Source organism: Microtus ochrogaster, unplaced genomic scaffold (genome assembly GCF_000317375.1).
Source record: "Microtus ochrogaster isolate Prairie Vole_2 unplaced genomic scaffold, MicOch1.0 UNK180, whole genome shotgun sequence".
In the NCBI taxonomy this organism is placed as follows: domain Eukaryota; kingdom Metazoa; phylum Chordata; class Mammalia; order Rodentia; family Cricetidae; genus Microtus; species Microtus ochrogaster.
In genome coordinates, this window is record NW_004949278.1 from 105,784 (window position 1) to 119,294 (window position 13,511).

Below are 13,511 nucleotides of genomic sequence, written 5' to 3' on the forward strand. Positions count from 1 at the left end.
TTCTGCTGTGCATCTGGTTTTGGTTAATTTATGAACTATTTGAGTTATATTCTTGGAGAAGTTTTATCATTTTTAGGCTTTACTTCATTTTCACCTGCCTTGGTTACTGTCCCCTCTTTGGAGTTCTGGTGGTAGTGTGTTATGATAAACCAAAACAAGGTGAGTATGCCAAGTTTCTTCAGTGGGCATCACTCCTCAGCATTAGTAGAGCAGCAGTTTGTGCTGTGTAGTAGTGCTAGCAACTGAGGTGTAGTTGTAGTAAAAATTTTCATTTCAAGACAAGCAAGAAAATGCCTTTTCTAGCTATTTTCTTAGTAACAGAATGGCATTTTAGTAGCATCAGTCTAATACTAAGAACAGAAATGAAATTTGTGTTGAGTGATTAAATCTTGTGTCACAAAATGATCATAGCTATGTCAAGTGAAAAAGTAGTCCTTTAAAACAGAATTGAGAGTGGTGGTAGTGCGTGAGATGTCTATGTCTATATCTACTTTAGTAATGTGCAGGGAAATGCTTTTAAGTGATAATTTAAATTGTTTGTGTCAATCTAATAAAAGTTTTATTTTGTTTTAGATACAAAAGTTTTGCAGTACTATTTTAATCTTGGATTGCAGGTAGGAATAACACCAAATAATCTTTTGAGAAATCAGATTTTTGAACTTTACAAGCCATACTCTGAATGTCTAAAAAGGTCTTATTCCTTTCAGGAAATCTCTGAAGATGATGTTGGTCAGTTTTCTTTAGCATGTCTCAGTTTGTCTTACTATGAAATAGTGTTCAGTTGAAGAGAATGAGGACTAGGTTTTAAGCAACACAACTTCATATGTATTAGGTTATGCTTCATATTTAGCATTATATGCCAGCCCTTCAGTGGTATATGCCCAGAATGAATGAGTGATTCATTGTTTACTTAATATTTTATGGTTATTTCTTCTATATTCTGTGTGAAAATCAGACTTAGTTCAAAGACATTTAAATAACCTTTTAAAGCACTAACTTTAGATCTTGCCAAACACCTCCCTGAGTTTGAGAGGTATAGATACTTGTGGAGCCAGGGATCATTTTTCTCCTTTAAATACACTTCACTTCTAACTAATGTAACCTATAACCAGGTAGCATTTCCTGATAATTATGCAGATGAATATTTAGCAAATGACATTAAAATAATAGTCTCTTCAAGATGTTTCAGTTAATTCTTAGCCCATTGCTATAATTTCCCTAAGAAAACCTTCCTTCTTTAACATACAGCTAAATTAAGAATAGTAGGGTATGTATTTGTTCTTTGATTACTATCTTTTCAAATGTAGTTTAAGACTTGATAATTACTTGTCCCTTTAGTTATTACACACATATGGAAACTTTTATATAAAATTCACAAGACTGAGGTATTTAAGAATAATTCTCCTAGCCAGGCATTATGATATGTGCCTCAAGAAGCTGAGGTAGAAGGATCACTTCAGCTCAGGAGGGCAAAGGTAGATTGAATAACATATAGAAACTCTTCTCAAAAAACAAACAACAACAAACAAAACCATCAACCAAGCCAGGTGGTTGTAGTATATTCCTTTTTAGGAGTTGAATGATAGATATCATAATACGTTTTTTCACTTTCTTATATTAAAAGTGATAGTGTTTTAGTGTTCATTACAGTATATTTGGAAACTTGTAAGGTGCTAAGAAAAGGAGAATTAGTAATTTTGCTCAATCTTATAGATTTTGAATTTTTATTAAAAATCTGCATCATATTATAATTTTCTTATCTTTTATCTTAATTTGAGTACCTTCTTGTCTTTTTAAAACAATTTATTTATGTATTTCATGTATATGAGTGCTCTGTATGTTATGTCTGCACACCAGAGCAGGGCATTGAATCCCATTATAGATGATTGTGGGCCACCGTCTTGTTGCTGGCTATTAAACTAAGGACCTATGGAAGAGTAGTCAGTGATTTCAGCTGCTGAGCCATCTCTCCAGCCTGGTTTCTTGTCTTTATATATTTGATAGCATGACTTTTTGCCTGTATAATATTCTGCCATGGATAGATAATTATCTCAACTCCATTGAATACTTAAGTTTTTCAGTAGTTTTTACTTTAAAAATAAGGTTACAAGTGATATCTTTGTGTATAAGTCTGTTTATATGTTTGGTTTCCATGATATGATTACCTAAATTTAACCCTAGGTGTAAATATGAACTATAGGTGGTATAAATATGAGCTACAGGTGGTGTAAATAATAGCTATAGTTGGGTATAAATGAGCTATATAGCTGGTGTAAATAATAGCTATAGTTGGTATAAATGTGAGCTATATATAGGTGGTGTAAAAGATCCATATCCGATGTTACACACCTGAGAATTGAGACCTGATTTCTTTAAGCTAGGAATTTTCCTACTTTAAGAATAGAGAACAATAAGGGCTTTCAAGTTTCCAGTTGTACCTTTTCCTTTTCCAGTGCTATCATCATAACTACTGGCACTCCATGGTGTATGTGCCACATGTGCAGCAGCAGCAGCAGCTTCATGTAGAGAGTTATCCAGAGTATACTGAGCAACCTCTTGTAGACCAAAGTGTTCCTCATTTGTACAGTGATGTAGAGAGGGCAGATGACACACAGGCGGGGGTATCAACAAATGGTGAGTATATAATGAGATTGCTAGCAAGAAAGTCAGTTGGATTTTATTGTGTATATATAATTAGTTCATCTTCAGATATTTCATTAAATCCATATGATTTTAGACTATCAGTTCTGAAAATATAATTTGTAGATGCCTTGTGATCCTCGAGGCTCTTTGAAAGAATCCATGCAACTTCCCACAGGTCAGGGAACCCTGATTGCTCTTTGAGCTGATGAGGGAGGGGGACTTGATCGGGGGAGGGGGAGGGAAATGGGAGTCAGTGGCGAGGAGGAGGCAGAAATCCTTAATAAATAAATAAATTAAAAAAGAAAAAAAAAGAAAGAATCCATGCATGAAGCCAGTAGTCTTTACAAATGATACTAAGATTTTATGTGTTCTTTTCTCTTTGTGGTACTGCAGATTGAACACAGGGCTTCATGCATTCCAGGCAGGAGTTCCACCAGAGTTGTAGCCCCATCTCATTCTTTGACTTTCTTAGTTACTTTTCTGTTGTTTGAAGAGATACCATGACCAAGGCAACTTAAAAAAGAATTTATTGGGAGCTTGCTTACAGTTCCAGAGCATTAGTGTGTGATCATCATGGTGTGGGCAACATGATGACAGTCATTCATGCATGGTACTGAAGCAGTAGCAGCTAAGCACTTACATCTGATTCACCATTGTGAGGCTCTGTGTTTGTGTGTGTCTGAGAGAGAGAGAGAGAGAGAGAGAGAGAGAGAGAGAGAGAGAGAGAGACAGGGACGGAGGGAGGAGGTAACTCCAAGGAGGTCACACCTCCTAATCCCTCCTTAATAGTTCTAATAGCTCTACCAACTACTCAAATGTATAGCCAACCCTATAGGGGCCATTCTCATTCAAACGTCCATATTGACTTGTAACATTTACATTCATGGTACTAAAGTCAATGATGAATAAAACTTCTGGTACCATATCATGGCACTGGCAACAATAATAAATCAGTATGTGTATTACTACTATAGTTTGTATAAAATGTAGATTTTTTTTGTTTCTTTCTTCGGAAAGGTTCATTTATAAAAATCAGCTTCATTCTTAATAGTATTTAATTATATTAATAGTATTTAGTTTTCTTCATGATAAATATAGAAACTAGTCATAAAACACTTCTATAAATTGAATGAAGTTTGATTTTATTTTTTAAGATTTATGTATTTCCTGTAGATGATTGTTTTGTCTGCGTGTATGCAGGCCTGTACACAAGAAGATGGCTTTGGATTTCATAGAAAGTTGTAAGCCAGTATGTGCTTGCAGGGGATAAAACTCATGACCTCTCTAGAGGAGCAAGTAGAGCAGCTAGTGATTTTTACTGCTAAGCCACCACTCTTTTAAAATGTGTAGCCCAGGACTTTTATTTTGGTTTTTGACACAGGCTTTCACTGTGTAGCTCTAGTTTCACTGGAACTCACCGAGATCCGTTTTCCTATGCCTCCTGAGTTCAGTGATTCAGTGATTAAAGAAGGCATGTGCCATCACCATTTGGTACCTAGGACTTTAAATGTGGTCTTAAACTCATGATCCTCCTGCTTCCTTCTATTTTGGCAAATCCTTCCTGTATGTGTCACCACAGTTGACAAGTTAGGAAAAGTACTGTGGGTTGTTAACATGTAACTTTTTTTTTAACCTTGAGAGAATGATAGACAAACATGGTTGGCCTGACCAACATTTTCTAAAATGAAAATATGGGCCTGTCATTTTAGGGAAAAAAAGCTTGCTGAATTTACAGCAAAAGAAAATTTTGTTTGAAATAAAAATTAGAGGTTTTGCAAACTTGAACTTGTTATTATGAGTTTAACAGCTTTCTGGTAATCTAATACTCTTAGTAAGCCAGTAGGAGCTATTAGTGAGTCTAGTTTCTTTTAAAGATGTGTTTCTATGTTTTCAAGATCTTTGTAACTTAAATAAGTACTGAATTCCCCAGTTCTGAACAGATGTTACCCATCCTGATTTATTTGTATGTATAAGCTCATGTACATACAACTTTTTAATTTGGAAGATTCCAAACACCTTGTAGAAACTATTATTCATATCTAAGATGATCCTGCCAGGTGTGGTACTCTCCTTTAATTCCAGAACTCAGGAGGCAGAGGCAGGTGGATCGCTGAGTTGTTGGCTAGCCTGTTCTACGTAGCAAGTTCAGGACAAGCAGACTGTGTAGAGACCTTGTCTCAAAAGAACAACAAAAACCAAAACTAAGAATAAAGCATTCCTCTTTGTAGTTGCTGTGATCTTTTTATATAGGGGCATTTTTTTTTTTCTGAAGAGTTCAAAAGAGGGTGTTGTGAATTGTCTTTCTAGAACCAGAGTTACAGGTGGTTATGAGCTACCGTGTTGGGTATTGGACCCCCAAGCCCTTTGGAAGAGCAACAAATGCTCTTAAGCACTGAGCCATCTCTCTGGCCTCTGTGATCTTTAAAAAATATTCGAATTACATTTATTTATTTAATTTGTGTGAGTATGAATGTATGTCTGCCTTTGTGTATGTGTACTTGCCATGATTCACATGCAGCGCTCAGGGGACAGACCAAGAAAGGAGTCAGCTTCCTCCCATGTTGCTCACTAGACCGTCAGACTTTTCAGCAAGCATCTCCACCCGTTGAGCAGCCTTGCTGACAGGTCTTGTGTTCTTTCTTATAATTAATAATATATTTAATTTTTCTTGTATGAGTATTCATTTATATTTAGTGAGTTTTTACGATAGAGTATGTGTGTGTAATAAAACCTTTTTCATTTCAGATACTTTTCCCGTTGCTGATGCCGTACCTGTCCCTCATGGAGCAGTCTATTATCCAGTAATGGCAGATCCCTATGGGTCAACTTTGCCAGGTTTTGATCCTTGCATTCCTGTGGCATCAGATTATCCCAGTGTTGCCATGTGGCATCCAGTTGGTCCAGCATATGGTAGTTCTGCCCAAATGCATGGTGCTATAAATTCTGGACCAGTTAACTATATGCTTCTACCTAACACACCTCATTATACACCTCAGAATTAAAATTTGGCAATATAAAATATTCTTTGCTGCCATTTTTACTTTTATGGTTGATAAATGTCTTATTAGTTCTTAAGTGGTGTAGGTGGTAAAAACGTTGAGTATTGTATCTCTTTAAAATTTTACTTTTGAAGTAAAATATTTCTTTAAAACAAGGGAATATCAATTTGTTATGAATAAGAAAATTGAAATGAATGTACTTCTAGTGCCTATAATGAGCAATTTCATTGTAGGCAGTTTTCTGTTAGCCAGCTTGTGAACATTGTATTAACTGATGGTGCCAATTGCTAAAAGAAAGAAAACATACAACTTGTTTTCTTAAGATATGGTGCACCTTAATCAACTATTTGAAATTGATAATGATTTCCACTTTTCGAGAAATTTAAGAAACAGAAAAAAACAAGAACCTATGCTCCTAAGCATTTGTTTGTATTAAATGAGATTTCTTTAAGAATTGTCAGAACCGAATTGTAGTCTGATATTAATAAGTTTTGAAAGCACATGGTGTTCTGCTTTACATTTGCCACATATCATATTCTTTATACTGGATTTATATAACTGTCCTACTGCACAGTGTTATAGTGTCCTTTGCACAATTTGCGGTAAATAAAAACTAGCATTTAAAATTGCCAAAATGAGTGGAGTTTTCTTTTTGCAACAAAGAGGATACCAGATGTTTAATTGTTTCAACATGTTTCTGCAGACATTGTGGTTACAAAGAATGAATTTATAGCTTGAATTGGTGAGGAATAGTTGTAAGACCTCTTAAAATATTCATTTCAGCCCCATAGCAGTAAATACTAGCATATCTTTCTTTTCTGCTGATAATGTTCTATTCAGGTTATTTTTCCAATTGAAATTATTTAGTTAGCCAAGAAAGTATTAGGTTTCCTTATGGCATTTAAAAACATAATTTGTTTTTGTTGGACCTCCTATTCCCATCTTCTCTGCTGTCCTCTCCTGTCTCCCTGACCCCTTATACATTCCCACCCCCAATAGTCTGCTTTTTGCTTTCGCAGCACATACATTCTTTTTTCTATCTTTTCTTCCTCAACACTACTAATATTTTTAAGGCGCAGTCAAGGTTTACTAAAGATATTTTAAAACAGATTTTAAGCATATGGTCTAAGAAAGGGATGATAGACATACTAGAGCATGAATATGAGTTAGCATATTTCTGTTAGCCTCCTTAAGAAACTTTGGTTTCTTGTTTTAATTTCTGTAAGTCAGCATTTGTTATGTCTTGGCATTTTGTGTTTTCAGGTATGCACTCTCTCAAAGCATGCTTGTCTGTGATACTCACTCCATCATCCCTTTTAATCTCTGTCCTTTTGTGTATCCAAACAAGTTTCCTATTGACCAGCCCTTTGGAACTTAATTTGTTCCAAGTACTTTGTTTGCCAGACACATGGCAACAAAAATATTCTTTGATTACTACAAAATGTGTTTATAAATAGTATCTTTTAATTTTGAAGTTTTCTTTAAGGGGTGTGTGTGTATGTGTGTTGGGTGAGCGTTGGTATCTATCCACATGTGTAGGGTAGAGGATAACTTGTGGGAGTTCGTTCTTTTTTCTAATCTCTGAGTTCTAGGGATTGAACTCATGGAATCAAATTTGGCAACAAGTGCTTTTATTCACTGAGTCCATGCCTTGACTCTAAATAACACCTTGTTTTAAAGGTTAATTTTGCTTCTGAATAAATCGTAGCTTTTACTCTTGAGCTATGTACCAGACCCAAGCCAAACCAAACAGAACAGCAAAATATTTGGGACATTAAGGCATGAGGTGCTTAAACTGTGCTAGAATGGAATCCATTACAAAGAAAGGTACCTAGCCTTCAGTGTGCTGTTCTCAGGATGATTGAACCAATGAGTTCCGAATGAATCAGTATATTAGAGTTGTACTTCATAATGGACACAGTACTAGTTGGGATTTTTGGTTTAGGTTCTGCAAGCAATAAATCATTATGGCCAGTTTTCATTATGGGGTGTGCTTAGAGCTCACTATGGAGTCACAGATAAGCAGGAGACATCAGGCTCTTCTCTCCTTGCTGGCAACTTGCACCTGCTTGTCTTGAAACTCTGAAAGTTGGCAAATTGCAGGCCAATTGAGTCCAAGCCTCCAATCAGAAAAGGGGTTAATCTCAATCCCCAAGATATTCATTAGATAGAGCTTTATTTTCTTAACCAATAGGATGGGGAATGTGGGAAGAGGATTATGCTAGAAGAATGCAAAGCTTGCCATTCTGGAGTAGCAGCCTTTGGGAAAATGGGCCAGTATTTCTCGCAATTAGGATTTTTAAGAACTACTATCTTATGCCAAATCATTACACCAGCCCCCTTTTTGCCTATTGTCTATGCTGGTATCCTTTTCTGTGGAATTGTATTTTAGAAACACTTGCCTGGTTCAGACTGGTCCTTGCATCCTTGTGTGATTGGGTAAGAAATTTCTCTCACTTTTGTTTTCTCAGATATTTAATATATAACAGGCACCCAAACATTAATTAGCACAATTGATGCCATGTTGGAGACATCAAGGCACCATTATGACCTAAGAGCCCACCCAGCACATGGACCCCAACACCTGCCAAAAATGAGAACAAAGACCTAATCCACCTTACATAGTTCTGGTGAAGTCCCTACGTTTACCAGTTTTCCTTTTTTTGGCCTCTTTAGCTGTTTATTGTTCTTGCTAATTAAAGTTTGTTGACTTCAGTACATGTTTTTTTGTGCATAAAAAGCAAATAAATATGGCTATATGATTTGGGCAAGTTTCCTGTGTGGTCTGCTGGCTAGGGAATAAAAGATTTTATTGACGTAAAACGCTGGACTGGGACTGAACGAGCTTGTGATTGGACTGGATTCTGAATGTGGCTGACAATGAGGACTGGAAAGGGAGGAGGAGTGAGAGGAGGGGAAGGGGAGGAAAATGGGAGGAGGTGGAAATTTTTAATAAATAAATAAATTAAAAAATAATTTTTTGTTTGGGTTTTTTTTTTTTTTAAGTTCTTGCTAGTCTCTTGTTAGAGTTTTTGTTCTTGCTCGCTCTTGGTAAAACTACAGTGGCATCTGAAACCTTCAATAAAGGAAATCGGATGACAACTAAGCAAGGCTGTATACACCTGCAATTTCAGCAGTCAAGTGCTTGGAAAAGAATCAGTGGCTTATAGGCATGACTCACTCACATAGTTGTAGTCCAGTGTGGATGACCCAAGGAAGACCCTGAAACAAGTCAAATGATGGAACACTGGTTCATGTAGCATAAAGTAACCATTCTCTGGTGTTTTGAGTGTCCCAACACTTCTAAACTATTACAGCAAGTCAATTCATGTTTCACTAAGCTTCTAAAGAGTGTTTTAGAATGTATTGACGCATTTTGAAAATAGGGTCAGGGATTTATATGGTTATGAAGTGATCACTTTTGCCATAAGTTTTCTGTTGTATGCTTTTATTATTGCAAACTTTAAGTTGTTGTAGTTGGGGAATATTTTCACGGGTGTGACTTTTGTTTACACTACATTTGTTTAACTTTGAAGCTATGTTACTGTGTTTCAAACACCTGATGGTCCTAATAAAGAACTGAATGGCCAATAGCGAGGCAGGAGCAGGGGTGGGGAGGGCCTAGCAGGTAGAGAGTATCAATAGAAAAAGAAATTTGAGAGGTGAGAGAATGAGGGAAAGAACAAGGGGAGGAAAACATCAGGCCAGCCACCCAGCTACACAGCAAGCCACAGAGAAAGAAGTAAAGAAAGGATATAGAAATAGAGATAAAAGGCCAGAGGCAAAAGGTAGTTGGGGATAATTTAAGACAAGCTGGCAAGACACAAGCCAAGCTAAGGCTGGGTACTCATAACTAATAGCAAGCCTCCGTGTGTGATTTATTTGGGAGCTGGGTGGTGTGTCCCCCAAAAGCCAAAGGAGTATGAAACATTACACAACATGTTGCCTTGTCTTAAGAACATTCATTACCAGTAGATGCAGCATAATTTGATAATTGTCCTTAAAAATTTAAACCATTGTGTAATGAGTTGAACTTGTTATCAAATCAAGTATACAACATTTGTTACTTTAAACCACATTGCTTATGTTGCTTATGTATTCCTGTTGGGGAATATTTTCAGGTGTGAGGCTTGGTTATGCGGCATTTGATTAACTGAAGCTTTTTTTTTTTTTTGGTCTGTTTGAAACACCTGATGGTCCTAATTAAGAGATGAATGGCCAATAGCTAGGCAGCAGCAAGGATAGGTGGGGCTGGCAGGCAGAGTATAAAAGGAGAAAGAAAGAGAAAAGCAACAAGAAAACTAGGGGCCAGTCACTGAGCCAGTCACAGAGTAAGAAGGAAAATAAGATATACAGAAGTAAGGAAGATAAAAGCCCAGAAGGAAAAGGTAGTGAAGATAATTTGAGATAAGAAAAGCTGGCTAGGTATGGCTGGGCATTCATAATTAAGAAATAAGCCTCTTTGTATGATTTATTTGGGAGTTGAGTGGTGGGCCCCTCAAAAAGCCAAAAGAGTAAAACATCACACAGTAATTTTTGCACTCCATTGTGGGGCTCATAAATATATCTAGAGCCTGTGAAAGCTGAAAAAGAAAATAAAAAGAACTTTAAGAGGTGCTAATGTTCAGCTAGCAGCACTAAACTAGAAACAAGTTTTTTGTTTTGTTTTTTTTTTTAAGACTTCTGACTACAGACAATTCAAGTTCTGGCTTCCATAGCTAGCAAGGTTTAAAGAAGTTCTCTCTCAGGAACCTCAGACAAGCTTTGGGCTTGTCTCTCATGATCTGATCTGATAGTGGGCAGAGCCAGTTGCTAGAGCACCCAGAGGATCCAGGTATAGCTTAGCAATCTAAAGTTTGCTTGTGCAGTCAAAAATAGCTAAAGATAAACAGCAAAAGAGGTCCAGATTGGGGCAGGGAGGGTGGGTGAGAACAAAATAAAACTTATAAACTGGTTCCAGTGTGTTTGACAATGTGCTTCGGCTAAAGAAAATGGGTATAGGCAGTCATAGGAAGAAACAGATTAAAAATAATAAAAAAGTAAAGTCTTTTAAAGAGACAGTACAAGTAGTGTAAATGAAAAAAGCCATGTAAAGATGGGAAACATGTGGAGTCTGGATCCTGTATGTTATTGTGTTGATTTTGAAGTTTTTAAGCAAGAAGCTGTGGATTCATTGCAGGTTGATATGGATCTGGTTTTATTGGGGGAGAGCTCTTGAAACTTGACAGATGATAGCTATCAACAAAGATTATAACTGGTCTTTCCAACTTGGCCATTATCTCAAATTTTCTTTTGGGGATCCTAAAAGTACTTTGCCCACATTCCACAGGAAGCAGTCTAGAGAACACAACATCCACATTCCCCAGAGAAAAATGGGTGTAGGTGGTCTTTGGTTATTTTGTGGGACATGGATGTTTGTTATGTTTAGGCTACTGTAGAAATATAGGATTAAATAACTATCTCAAATATTTTGCATTGGCATGGATTTTAGTATATGAGTATAAACTCAATCAATTTTGTTACACTGCTGAAATTTGTTACACTGTATATGTTCTTCCTCTTGTTTAAAGGACTTTTGTTTATTGATACAAATTTAAGGTAATTTTTGTTATAGCATATCATTTCTACTCTTTAAAGGATTTTCATATGTTGATAAATATTTAAGGTTATTTTGTTACAACATATTGTATGTGTTTCTGCTCTTGTTTAAAGGATTTTTGTATGTTAAGTATTTAAGGTTCTTTTTGTTACAACATATTGTGTATATGTTTCTGCACTTGTTTAAGGTATCTAGGGAGTTCATTTAAAATGCAAAGTAAAATTCTAGTTTTTGAAAGCTATTATTATGAACTATTTAGGATAATAAAGAAATACAGGTCAGTAGTTAATTCATCTATAACAATCAAATTTGTAGATATGTGCTAGGTATGCTTTCCAGGTCATACATAGTTTGATTTTAGATAGATGGCTTTCAAGCCTTTCAAAGATCTACAGTATATGGCATTTTAAATGTTTTTTACTTAAGCCTTTACATGACAATGAGACACATCTGCTCCTGACAGCACCAATTTACTTCAGAGATGATGGGCATTGAAGAAATTCCTTTTGGAGTTTGCTATCATTGTGGCAAGATTAACCAGTTGGGAAAGAAGCTGCTCTTGCTTGGACTGCTTGACAGTATGTTGTATAAACTGGACATGCAGGACCCACAGGAAAGGGACCACTAGTGAACTTTGCCAGACTGAAAAAGGTGGAATGATCTTTAGGGTTTCTGACTCTCAGAAGAACTGTCAGAGATTCCGCAGGTCACAGAGAAAAGTGATTGAAAAACTGCCAATATAAGTGGGACAGTCTGTCAAATTTCCTGCTTCATTGAAAAGTCTGCAAGATCGTATTGGCCTGAAGGCTGAAAATGGCCCCAACTATGCCAAGGAACTTTGGTTGACTGTCCAGGCAGTCAGATGTTTATGTCATTTCTAGACTTTTTAGAAGTAGTCTTCAATCCATTTTTTTTATTTAAGTAATATTATTTTCTTCTGGTGCCTTTGATGGAGTTGAAGACTAGATAGTTATAGTTTCAGTTTTCATACCTATGATAACAAGTTAGTTAGGTATAAAATTTTGGACTTGTTGAGATGGAATAGATTATGGAGCATTTTCTTTACATTTACCAGAAAGAAATGAATTGGATTTAGTATATTATGCATGTAATCTTTACTTGATAATTGTTCTTATTGTATACAATCTTACTATGTTAAGGTTAAAACTGCATTTTTGTTTAGAAAGAAAAAAAGGGAAATGTTGGAAATACTATTTTAAGGTGTGTGACTTGTTTATACTTCATTTGTTTTAACTGTGAAGCTGTGATTCTTTGCCTGTCTAAAACACCTGATGATCCTAATAAAGAGCCGAATGGTCAATAGCTAGGCAGAAGCAAGGATAGGTGGGGCTGGCAGGCAGAGAGAATAAATAGAAGGAGAAAGGAAGAAAAGAGCAACAAGAGAACAAGGAAAGGAGGAAACTAGGGGCCAGCCACTGAGCCAGCCAAAAGTAAGAAGGGCAATAAGATATACAGAAGTAAGAAGATAAAAACCCAGAAGAAAATGGTAGTGAAGATAATTTGAGATAAGAAAAGCTGGCTAGAAAAAGCCAAGATATGGCTGGGTGTTCATAATTAAGAAATAAGCCTCTGTGTATGATTTATTTGGGAGGTTTTCACCCTCAAAAAGGTGAAAACATTACACAACATATTCCAGTCAATTTTTTTTCTTGTTAGGCTGCAGTAGGGTTAGAGTAACCTGTATTGATGCACAAGTCTGGAGTTGTTACTGAAGATAACTACCAGAAAGGAAGCAAATAACTTGGTAATTTAAAAACTCAAAAACAGCAGAAATGTTGGCAGGCTACAGTTTTGGGTAGTGATGGTATATTTATCCCTGCCTGTGCATGCATATGGAGGTTTGAAATACGACTTCTGGTAGTACTCTTCAGAAACTATCTCCTTACTTTCTTTTGAGACAGTCTTGGGGACATGGGACTCAATAATTAGGCTAGGCTGGCTGGTTGGCCAGGGATCAGTCTGTCTCCACATTCTTGGAAAAAGAAATGTACACTACCATATCTGGCTCATTACATGGGTGTTTTGAGAATCAAATTCAGATCCTCAAGCTTCTCTGGCAAGCACTTGTGTAATAATAGGAGCAGTGGGCTGTGTCCCGCCACCCAGCTAGCTTTACCCGAAATAATTACATGGACACTGTATTCTTTTAAACACTACTTGGCCCTTTAGCTCTAGCCCTTACTGGCTAATTCTGATATCCCGATCAACCCATCTCTAATAATCTGTGAACACCGGTCTTAGTGAGCACC

At 36.4% G+C, this 13,511-nt stretch overlaps 1 protein-coding gene across 1 annotated transcript in view; it reads left to right on the plus strand.

Annotated features, from left to right (window-relative positions):
- The window catches only part of Alg13 (ALG13, UDP-N-acetylglucosaminyltransferase subunit), a 60,784-nt gene extending 54,507 nt beyond the window's left edge, over positions 1 to 6,277 (plus strand). The window contains 3 exon segments of the mRNA XM_026778482.1: positions 574 to 614; positions 2,454 to 2,634; positions 5,389 to 6,277. Coding sequence (XP_026634283.1) covers positions 574 to 614; positions 2,454 to 2,634; positions 5,389 to 5,645 — 479 coding nt within the window. The 3' untranslated portion in view covers positions 5,646 to 6,277.
- Positions 6,278 to 13,511: the final 7,234 nt, after the last annotated feature.